Source organism: Sus scrofa, chromosome 9 (genome assembly GCF_054392235.1).
Source record: "Sus scrofa isolate SSC_HxYL_T2T_F1_AM1 chromosome 9, Sscrofa_HxYL_maternal_Yorkshire_Landrace_v2.0, whole genome shotgun sequence".
In the NCBI taxonomy this organism is placed as follows: domain Eukaryota; kingdom Metazoa; phylum Chordata; class Mammalia; order Artiodactyla; family Suidae; genus Sus; species Sus scrofa.
The window spans coordinates 75501238-75513600 of record NC_139391.1 but is presented as its reverse complement, the minus strand read 5'-3'; the positions used below and the strand labels follow the sequence as shown (position 1 = coordinate 75513600).

At 39.2% G+C, this 12363-nt stretch overlaps 1 protein-coding gene across 11 annotated transcripts in view; it reads right to left on the bottom strand.

Moving 5' to 3' along the window:
• CDK14 (cyclin dependent kinase 14) overlaps nucleotides 1-12363 on the bottom strand; it is a 631911-nt gene that overhangs the window by 466697 nt on the left and 152851 nt on the right. For all 11 annotated transcript variants that reach the window (XR_014815748.1, XR_014815749.1, XM_021102363.2 and 8 more), the window contains one exon: nucleotides 7181-7275. Coding sequence is in view for 9 of the 11 variants with exons in the window: in XM_021102363.2 (XP_020958022.1) it covers nucleotides 7181-7275 (95 nt within the window). In the remaining 2 variants the exon portion in view is untranslated. The remainder of the gene's footprint in view (nucleotides 1-7180; nucleotides 7276-12363) is intronic.

Below are 12363 nucleotides of genomic sequence, written 5' to 3'. Positions count from 1 at the left end.
ATTGGCATTTTCAATCACATAAATCTCGTGTTACATAAAGTGAGCAAATTCCACCTTTGTTCTTATTGACCTCGGAGATAACAATTTACAGCTGGCACAAACCAGGGTGGGCAGGTACACCAGCTCTGCAGGCTCCCACAGGAGTAAGGCTTTGGCATCTTCACCTCAACAGAAACTGAAGATAAGCAGGAAAAAAATGACCAGAAATCAGGATCATTTGTGGGATGACAGTATGAGAAAGTCTGATACTCTAATACCAGAGATGGAACAAAGAGCAAGCTTTTCTTTTTCTAAATGACACTACAAGTATGAGAAAATTGCAAACAACCAGCTACAGTCTTGCATTCCCAATAGATAAAGTAGGAAGGAAAGAAGAGGAGCCTGTTCCAGGCAAGAATAACGGTTTATACCTTCTCACCATTAGCAGCAGAGTGGGAAAAAAGGCAAATGTGTTTTTACAAAAAAATATTCTCACACTGGTCAGAATGGTCATCATTAATAAATCTACAAATAGCAAATGCTGGAGAGGGTGTGGAGAAAAGGGAACCCTCCTGTTACTGGGAATGTAAATTAAATTAGTACAACCACTATGGAAAATAGCATGGAGGTTCCTCAGAAAACTAACTACAGACCTCCCACATATGATCCAGCAATCCCACTCCTGGGCATATATCTGCACAAAACTGTAATTCAAAAAGACGTATGCACCCCTATGTTCACTGCAGCACTATTCACAATAGCCAAGACATGGAAACCAGCTAAACGTCCATCGACAGATGAATGGATTAAGAAGATGGAGTTACTGCTGTGGCTCAGCAGGTTAAAGACTTGACTAGTACCCATGAGGATGTATGTTCAATCCCTGGCCTCACTCAGTGGGTTAAAGATGCAGCATTGCTGAACACGTCACAGATTGGGCTCAGATCCATTGTTGCTATGGCTGTGGTGTAGGCCTCACTATAGCTCGGCTTTAACCCCTAGCCAGGGAACTTCCATGTGCTGCAGGTGTGGCCATAAAAAGAATAAAGAAGGAAGATGTGGTACATATACACAATGGAATATTACTCAGCCATAAAAAATAACATAATGCCATTTACAGCAACATGGATGCAAACAGAGATTCTCATACTAAGTGAAATAAGTCAGATAAAGAAATACTGTATGATATATTTATATGTGGAATCTAAAATATGGCACAGGAGTTCCCATCGTGGCGCAGTGGTTAACGAATTCGACTAGGAACCATGAGGTTGCGGGTTCGATCCCTACCCTTGCTCAGTGGGTTAACGATCCGGCGTTGCCGTGAGCTGTGGTGTAGGTTGCAGACGCGGCTCGGATCCCGTGTTGCTGTAACTCTGGCATAGGCTGGAGGCTACAGCTCCAATTTGACCCCTAGCCTGGGAACCTCCATATGCCATGGGAGCGGCCCAAATAGCAAAAAGACAAAATAAATAAATAAATAAATAAAATAAAATAAAATATGGCACAAATGACTCTATCTACAAAACAGAAACAGACCCACAGATATGGAGAACAGACTTGTGGTTGCCGGGGGAGGCGGGGGGTGGCATAGAGTGTGATGGACGGGGAGTTTGGGGTTAGGAGATGCAAACCATTACACTCAGAATGGAGAAGCAATGAGGTCCTACAGTACAGCACAGGGAACTATATCCAATCTCTTAGGACAGAACATGATGAAAGATAGTATGAAAAAAAGAATGTACATATATGTATGACTAGGTCACTTAACTATACAGCAGAAATTGGCACAACACTGTAAATCAACTATAATTTTAAAACTGCACAGTAATCCTAATAAGTCAATTTGTCTTAATAGATTTGTGTGAAAAGTCTGGTAACAAAAAGTGAAAATTTCATTCTATGTGATTATAGGACAAGTCCCAAAAGGGAACTCTCCCAAGGAGTCCTATGAACACACACAGCACTGAGGGGGGCTTGATTTAAAAGCACGTGAGGGAGTTCCCATTGTAATGCAGTGGAAACAAATCTGACTAGGAACCATGAGGTTGCAGGTTCAATCCCTGGCCTTGCTCAGTGGGTTAAGGATCCAGCGTTGCCATGAGCTGCAGTGTAGGTCGCAGACTCGGCTCAGATCCCAAGTTGCTGTGGCTGTGGTATAGGCCTGCAGCTGCAACTCGGATTCGACCCCTAGTCTGGGAACCTCCATATGCCACAGGCGCAGCCCTAAAAAGACAAAGAAAAAAGAAAAAAAGAAAAAGAAACAAAAACATAAAAGCACGTGAGGCTGTAAATTCAATCAGTTGCCACTGGAGAGAACGAGGTCACCTTTCATGCCCTCTTTGAATGAAGAGACATATTTTAAAATACTCTGGTCCACATCATCCTCTCTTCCTTTTGAAGCCCCAGGCCATTGGACCCAGGCCTTTCTCACTTCATTCTATCTTCCTAGAATACACAACCTTCTAACTTACATAGAGTTCTTTATGTATATGGACCATCTCCCTTCAAGACTGTTAAGTTTCCTGAGGGCAGAATCTGTAACTAGGTTGCCTCTTTTTCACGGACAGCATAAAAACAACAAATACTAGTCATTAGTTGAATAAACTCAAAAAATGTTAACAAGTCTCTTAAAGAGCAAAAGTCCTTGGGAAATTGAAAAGATGATTTCAAGGTGCTGAACTAAAGACATTTTTAAATGCCACATGTTTTAAAATGCAGAATATTATACAATGCATGATTTTTTTTAATCCTCTATTAAACACTATAGGGATTTAGAAAACATAATCAGGAAATCAAGCCAGGATAAAGATTAGCAGTGAGAGTGAAGATAAATTGCCTCCCTTCCCCAAATATAAACACACACATGCACAAAGTATTAAGAATCTGGAGAACACTGGTTTCAAAACAAAACAGAACAGAACTATACTCAAATATAAAAATGTGGGAAGCTCAAAGCTTTGTTTTTTTAAGACAACTTACTTATGAGTGTTGTGTGTTGATATGGTCGCAGCTAACCAACCACATTCTTTAGAGGTTCATTACCAAGGGGCAACACAGGATAGGAATCTCAGTCAATTTCTCCCCAACCTATGCATCCTTATAGGAATAAGAAACTCAAGAAAATCCAAGAGTAATAAAAAGCCTTTCCACTTCTTCTCAAGTTTCTAAACAATGGCTAATGGCAACTGTATCAAAGTTGACAATCATACAAATCTTTTGATGGGAGGATATATTTTGCTTATATTATTTGAGCCATAAAATGAAAGACGACATACATACCATAAGTAGGAGAGGAAGGAGAACGCTGTCATGAAAACAATGCCAAATCAGTGAGGTTTGAAATTAATGAGTGCTATGGATTGAACTCTGCCCTCCAAAGAAGATATGTTGATGCTCTCACCCCTAATACCTCAGACTGTGACCTTATTGGGAAATAGAGTCTGTACAGAAGTAACCAAGCTAAAATGAGGTCATCACAGAGGGCCCTAATCCAAAATGACTAGTGTTCTTATAAAAAGGGGAAATGTAGATGTGGAGACAAATATGCAGAGAGAGAGAACACCATGTGAACATGAAGAAAGACATCAGGGTGATGCATCTACAAACCAGGAATGCCAAAGACACCAGCACACCACAAAAGCTAGGAAAGGCATGGAACACACTCTCCCTTACAGGACCAGCCCTCAGAAGGAACCAACCCTGCCAACACCTTGATCTTACATCAAGTCTCCAGAATTACAAGATGATAAATTTCTGTGGTTTAAGCCACTCATCTACGGTACTTTGTTTTGGCAGTCCTAGCAAAGTAATACAATGAGTTCTACGGCAAAATCCAAACCTGAAAGCCGTAAATCAGTACACACATCTATATGATACTCACCAATCAAGTATCAGTGGCACCTCTAAAATGCCAGGCAGCTTTACGGCAAGATAACAATAGCAGCTCTTGGGGAAAATGCTAAATGGTTAAAGATGGAGGCAGGGGTGCAGACAGCTATGGAAGAGTGGTAAGAAGTACCGGAACAGGGATCCCAACATTTTGACTCTTTAAATTATGAAGTGCTCTGGGAGACACACCAACAAACTCAGCTCTCAAACATTGCTAGATGGCAGGTAACTGCTGTTCTCTGCCTGACCTTGCCACTGTAAAGCAAATAAGCACAGGCAGCCTGTCATCTCCTAATGCAGGTGAGTGGTCAATGGCTTTCATCTCCAGCTGAAGGAAATTAAATAGTACATGTGACCGGCAAGCTTTAAACTGCTTGAGAATTGCTGGCAAGACTTGCTGAGAGCTGCTGGAGTGAAAAGTATTAACTGTCCAGAACTATCCTTCTCAAGGATTGCAGGTACTTAAAAGGCAGTCTTTCTTTCATTCAGGCATAATAAACCAAGAATGTTTCAACTGTCTCTCAAGATTTTGTCATAAATCTTTTTTCTTTTTCTTTTCTTTCTTTTTTTTTTTTTTTTTTTTGCTTTTTAGGGCTGCACCTGTGGCATATGGAAGTTCCCAGGCTAGGGGTTGAGTCGGTGCTGCAGCTGCCGGCCTATGCCACAGCCACAGCAATGCCAGATCCAAGCCAGATCTTCGAGCTACACCACAGCTCAGGGCAACAGTGGATTCTTAACCCACTGACTGAGGTCAGAGACCGAACTGAATACTCATGGATACCAGTCAGGTTCGTAATCTGCTGAGCCACAATGGAAACTCCAGATTTTGTCATAAATCTAAACATCTTGCATTTGGAAATCAGCTGAGCACATCTTTGGTGGGAAGACACTTCAAAGTGATTGGTTTATTTTCTTCTAATGAAACAGTAGGTTTGCCTCTGTTTGATCCACAGTTAAAACAAGTCAGAGCATCTGGGTGAACCATCTGGACTCCTCAACAAGGATCTAGTCTTTCCAAGCAAGGCCTTATCCTGTGGAAGCAGTATGTGCAATGGTTAGGAAAAGATGGCTTGAAACCATGTAGACATGAGCCAAACACACTTTGTTGCTAACAATCTGTATGGATCTGGATGCATGACTAAATTTCTCTAAGCAGGAGTTCCTGTCGTGGCGCAGTGGTTAACGAATCCAACTAGGAACCATGAGGTTGTGGGTTCGGTCCCTGCCCTTGCTCAGTGGGTTAACGATCCGGCATTGCCATGAGCTGTGGTGTAGGTTGCAGACGCGGCTCGGATCCCGCGTTGCTGTGGCTCTGGCGTAGGCCAGTGGCCACAGCTCCGATTCAACCCCTAGCCTGGGAACCTCCATATGCCGCGGGAGCGGCCCAAGAAATAGCAAAAAGACAAAAAAAATAAATAAATAAATTTCTCTAAGCAGCAAGATGCCTGCTCCAGTGGAAATGATGTTAATGGGGCCCATCTTACAGAGTGTTGTGAGAAGTAATTGAGACAATAAATATACCATATTTTATATAAAAGAATTGCTTAATCCAGTGTAGTTATCTTCATTTTATTAACAACAAAAGCAGAAGTAATTTTTATACAGTAGAGTGCTATTTTCCTTAGGGAAAATTACAAAAACTTCAGACACAACCACCACTGAAATTAACTCAACCATTAGGGCATTACCATGGCATCCATAATGCTCAAATGACACAAAGAAGTCATTAACAGCCCTCATGATTTTGTTCTTTGTTCCATTCCCCATCATGTTTACTTTTTCATTCCAATTTTTTAAAAAGAGCTTTTTTGGGGAGCAAATGTCTAAGATCTCAAAAATAATACTCTATTTTTGACTCATAGCATTTCTGATTTCCTTACCTATCTCCCTTCATCAGGAATACTGCTTTCTCTTAACTTGAAAACCACGAACAGGGAGTTCCCATTGTGGCTAAGCAGTAACGAACCCAACTAGTATCCATGAGGACGCAGGTTCGATCCCCAGCCTTGCTCAGTGGACTAAGGATCCAGCACTGCTGTGAGCTGTGGTGCAGGCCAGCGGCTACAGCTCTGATTTGACCCCTAGCCTGGGAACTTCCATATGCCTTGGGTTCAGCCCTAAAAAAAAAAAGAAAGAAAACCATGAATAAAGAAAGGTGCAAGAATACATGGCAGAAAAGCTAAAGAGTACCTAAATGGACACATAATCAAAATTTCCAATTATGTGTTTAGAATGATCCTTTGGAGAATTGTTTTTGATTAATTACTCAGCTTAGTCATTCAGTTCAGTTGCTGCTGACTAATTAGTTAAATTCCCTATCTTTTATAATGACTTTAAAGAGAGGCAAAACAAGGATAGTTTAGAATTTTTTTTTCAATACTGTGGGGTATTGTTATTAAGGTAAAACATGGCTTTTGTCTTCTATTAAGTTATTTAAGAAAGGGTATTAAAAGTGTCTACAATCCACATGCCATCAAATACAGTACTCTGTGTTCTTAATCAATAAGGGAGAGGAGGCCTATCAGAAACCCATGGGGGCAAGCTTTTAAGAATCCAAACCTGTGCCAATGCCAGGAAAGCATGGGGGGAAGGGTAAAGGAGGGAGAGCTTGTTTTTCTAAGTGGAAATATATGCAGCATGATGCCAGAGAAGACAGGGAGAAAGAAAAAGTCTGCAGTTTAATTCAGTGACTTCTGAAAGAGTACAAGCTCAATTTAAAAAGCCATTGGGGAGCTCCCATCGTGGCTCAGCAGTAATGAACCTGACTGTATCCATGAAGATTCAGGTTCAATCCCTGGCCCTGCTCAGCGGGATGAGGATCTAGCATTGCTGTGGCTGTGGCATAGGCCAGCAGGTGCAGCTCCAATTCCATTCCAAGCCTGGGAACTTCCATGTGCCATGGGTGTGGCCCTAAAAAAACTTTTTGAAAAAGCCATCAGGAAAGGCCAATACCTTTGGCTTTGTCAAATGAGTACTCTTATTCTTAAGCAAAAGCTGAACCTCCATGAGAAATTAATCACATCATTCACCTGGAAATGAACTCACACTGGACGGTTCCAACTCCGATGAAAAAACAAAGTTAGGGGAGAGATAGGACAGAAAAGATAAATTGGACAAGTCTGAAAAGCTGCTCACAGAGAAAACCAATTCTACTGACTTTCACACTTGTTAAAACAAGGACAACAACAATGACAGGAAACCTGAGGGAGGAAAATATACTGTATATTAAATGAAAATGATTTAAATATACTCAGTACTAAGAAAAGAGGCATATTTCACATGTGAGACATTCAAAAATTAATGAACTTACTTGCTTTTCCCTTTGTATACTGTAGCATAAGATCCTTCCCCTAGTTTTTCCAGTTTTTCATATGAGTCAGCTTTTCCAAATTTGGGACTTGTTGGCTAAAAATGAAGCAGAGTAAACAAAGCAGATTGTATCAAACTAATTAACAATAAATAACCTAATTTTGCTGCAAATGTACATTCTGTCAGTTTTTAAATAGCTTTTTTTCTGATAAGAACTTTGATGTCTAAAAACAACAACATATGTATCACTGATTTACTTTGATGTACACCTGAAAGTAACACCACTTTTTAAATCAACTACACTCCAATAAAATTTATTTAAAAAAAAAAAACCTTTAAAAAAACAGAGTAAATATTCTGGGTACAAAACTCAGAAATGTAAATGAACATGGTGTAGAAGTTTGCATTTACCTATAACCTAATCGCCAAGTGGAAACCACCATGAATATGGGGGGAAGGGGCTGCACAGACATTGGGAGTGAACAACACTGGATCCTTAACCCACTGAGCCACAAGGGAACTCCACATCATTAATATTTTGATATCTCTTCTTCTAGTGCTTTTTGTATGCTGATGATTACTTTTTTACATAAATGGGATTACACTACAGATACTGTTTTGTACCCTACCTTTCTTCATTCAATATATTATGAATATTTTCCATGTTACTATGCAATCTTCTAAATTAGGAGCTGGCAAATTGAGCCTACCACCTACTTTTGTATATCCCATAAACTCAGAATGGTTTTTAGGAAGTTCCCATTGTGGCACAAGTGGAAACAAATCCAATTAGTATCCATGAGGAAGCAGGTTCAATCCCTGGCCTCGCTCAGTGGGTCAGGGAATCCAGCATTGCCATAAGCTGTGGTATAGATTGTAGATGCAGCTCAGATCCCGGGTTGCTGTGGCTATGGTGTAGGCTAGCAGCTGTGGCTCCAATTCAACCCCTAGCCTGCCAATTTTTATATGCTGCAGGTGCAGCCCCAAAAAAGCAAAAAAAAAAAGAAGAAGAAGAAGAAGAAAAGGAAAGAAAAAGTTTTTATATTTTTAATAGGGGTGGGCAAACCTAAAAAGTAAAATTTCATAGCATGTGGAAATTACACAAAAACCAGGTTTTAGTGTCCACACTCATTTATTTACATATTGTCTTGGCTTTCATGCTACAACAGAGTTGTAATTGCAACAGAGATCATATAGCCAACAAAACAGAAAATACTTACTATCTGACCTATGTTGTAAATCATGACTATATAAACTTCAATCAGATAGTCACCCCTCTGATACCTACTGGCAACACAAAGCAGACAATCAAAGACATATTCAGATGACACTCATACAAAAGAACTCTCTTAGGTCTAGATACACTAATCCTTAAGGTTTACCTGCAACAAAATAACTCTTCCTTAGAAACTGTACATCCCATCATGATCACGGATGTGTTAAGAACAAGTGGTCTCATTACTATTGCTGTGCTCAACTCCCACCCCAACTTTCACCAAAGAGCAAGAAAAGGGGAGTGTTGTCCTCCACAAGGACAAGTGAGCTATCACTTTTATGTCACTATAAAAGGATACTACCAAAACATACAGTGTGGAATACTACTCAGCCATAAAAAGGATGAAATAATGCCTTTTGCAGCAATATGGGTAGACCTAGAAGCTATCCTACTAAGTGAAATTAGTCAGACAGTGAAAGACAAACATCATGTGATATCACTTACATGTGGAATCTTAAAAAAGGGACCAAATGAACTTATTTGCAGAACAGAAACAGACTCACAGACTTTGAAAAACTTATGTTTACCAAAGGGGACAGGTGGGTGGTTGGGGTGAGAGAGATGGACTGGACGTTTTGGATTGGCATATGTACAACTGAGGTATGTGGAATGACTGGCCAATGGGGACCTGCTGTATAGGTCTATGATAATATTCTGATAATCTACGTGGGAAAAGAATCTGAAAGAGAATGGATATGTGTATATGTATAACTGAATCACTTTGCTGCACAGCAGAAATTATCACATCTTGTACATCAACTATACTCAGTAAAATGTTTAAAAATTTTAAAAACATTTTAGAAAATGATAATTATATAAGGAATTTAAAACATCTCAGAAGGATTATGTAATCACTTATAAATACATTTATAATTGATAAAAATTTACTAATGATTGTGGTTCTCTGTAAGAAACCAATTTTAGAAGCTTAGGGAAAGAACTTCTTGAAGAAAGTCTATAGTACACTACTCTTGACCATGCACTCTCATATAACTTATTAAAAAAAATGACACATTCTCACAATGAATCTGACTGTCACAGTTTATAAGAATTCTATGTGGCAAACTGAGCAATGCTTCTTACCTCCTTCCCATCCAAAATGCGACATAGTTAACTGAAAAGCTACTATTCAAAAAGAATAAATCAGAAATAAGAATGGTAAACAAACAAACAAAAAGAGTGTCAATATCTAATCAGATATTTTGAGGGATTCTAAATGATAAAAAGTAACCGGAATTAGGAGTTCCTGTCGTGGCACAGCAGAAACAAATCTGATTAGGAACCATGAGGTTGCAGGTTCAATCCCTGGCCTCACTCAGTAGGTTAAGGATCTGGCATTGCCATGAGCTGTGGTGTAGGTCTCTGACATGGCTAGGATCCTGCATTGCTGTGGCTGTGGTGTAGGCCAGCAGCTGTCGCTCCCATTAGACCCCTAGCCTGGGAAGCTCCACATGCAGCAGGTGTAGCCCTAAAAAACAACAACAACAACAAAAAGATGCAGTTAGAGGAATGGGGGACATGCAGGGAGGCAAGGAAGGGTAGAAAAGAGGAAATAAAAGCATGCTGAGGAGTTCCCTTCGTGGCTCAGTGGTTGACGAATTCGACTAGGAACCATGAGGTTGCGGGTTCGATCCCTGGCCTCGCTCAGTGGGTTCAGGATCTGGCGTTGCCATGAGCTGTGGTGTAGATCACAGACGCAGCTTAGGTCGTGAGTTGGTATGGCTGTGGTGAAGGCCAGGGGCTGCAGCTCTGATTCAACCCCTTGCCTGGGAACCTCCATATGCCAGGGTTTGACCCTAAAAAGCAAAAAAAACAAAAACAAAAAAAGAAAGTTGAGATTTACTGGATTGTTAAGAACAGACTGCAGATACTGATTACCTCCAAATGTATAAGTTTTAGTATATTTCTTAACACTTAAAAGGTAATTACTAGAATAAATAAGACTTACAAATCCCAAACAAATCAGGGAGGGAAAAAATAGGAGAGAAAGGTACAAGGAAGTAAGGCAAAGAGAGTCAGGAATAGGGGGATTAGAGAAGAGGGACAGTCAATAGAAAGTATATAAGATAGAAAATCAAAAAAAAGGAAGTCCAAACATAGCAATGACTACAGTTTATAAGTTTTATAAATTTATAAACTTCCTCTACTAATAGAAGATTATCAGATTGGAAAGACAAAGAAAATCTAGCAGTGTGCTACTAAGACAAAATTAAGACAAAAGAGTAAATCTGAAAATAAAGGAGTAAGGAGAAAATATAACAAATAAGTGCTTTTATACAATCATGCATTATATCAATATCGGCAGCAGGCAAGACAGAATTCACAAAACAGCAAATAAATTAAATTGCATATCCCATACATTAAAATCCACCAGGATACTTAGTAATCATAAAGTAGTATGAGCCAAACAACATAGTGTTGTCATGTATGAAACAACTGCTGGTAGCAATAAAATGAGAAAGTGTCAAGTTCTGGTGACAAATGGGAAACAAACATACATGACTCAGACATCCACAGAGCAAGCAAATTACCAATAAGCAAAGGATATATGAGCTTGAATACTAGAATTAACATTTTTAACCTAATATGCATTTACTATATATTCTTTTCAAGTGCACACAGAATATGCACAAAAAATAGCCACTGATTAGGCCAAAAAAAAAAAAACCCTCAATATTCAAAATTGCAGAAACATTTCATGTTATTTTTCCTGAACACAGTACAATAAATTACAAAAAGCAAACTAAACAGTCTAGCTATATAGGTCAAAAAGAAAATCAAAATTAAAAATTCCTAAGTAAATATGTAACATTGAGGACATGACATCTTAAGACCCGTGGGATGCAGCCAAATCAATACATAAAAGAAAATTTAAATATATGTGTGCATACTAGAAAAGAAGAAAGGTTGGAAGCATTAATATTTAGACATTTAACTGCAGCCTGAAAAGGAACAACAAAAGACATTTTAGGAAAGAATTCATAGATGATGGACTACTTATTCTTTTCTTCAAGAAAACTTGTAAAGTATCAACCAACCATGTGTTGAGTTGAATCAAGTAAAACTTAATGGAAAATTACATTCAAAAGCGCCTGACTAGTCCTGTGTGGGTTATGTTCTCATGCATTTTTCATCACCCAGAAACAGCTTGCGAATGTCACACTTTACCATCACCCTCCTGAGCCCAAGTTTTAAATAGAAACTTTCAAACCTATGTTAAACTTCAGTATAAAATGATCTTCAATGGGGAAAATATTGTGTTCACAGTTCCACTCTAAATTATTTAAAATCAGAATGAGAAGTCTGTATGTTTGCTTTTGTGCTCCTTTAAGAATTTTTTTTTTTTTTTCGGTCTTCTTGTCTTTTTAGGGCCGCACCCATGGCATGTGGAGGTTCCTAGGTGAGGGGTCGAATCGAAGCTGTAGCCACTAGCCTACACCACAGCCACAGCAACACGGAATCCTAGGCATGACTACAAACTACACCACAGCTCACAGCAATGCTGAATCCTTAACCCACTGAGCAAGGCCAGGGATCAAACCTGCATCCTCACGGATGCTAGTCAGGTTCGCTAACTGCTGAGCCACGACAGGAACTCCAAGAATAAATTTAATCTAAGTTAAAGAAAAAGAAACGGGTGAAAATTATCCCTTTAGTCCTATTAGGAGATAAACTGTTAATACATATTTAGAACAAATACAGGAAACAGTCACAAAATCGGTAGTAGAATAGGAAGATAGTATTTTTTTCTTCCTAGAAAGGCACAAATAATTTTCTAAAAATGATCCGTTTCACTTTTTCCCAAACTGCCTTATATAAGCTGATATAACTGTTTTAACACAGACCACATTAAACTTACTACTTGAAGAAATGGAATTGAGGAAATTAGAAAAACAAGGCTAATGCTC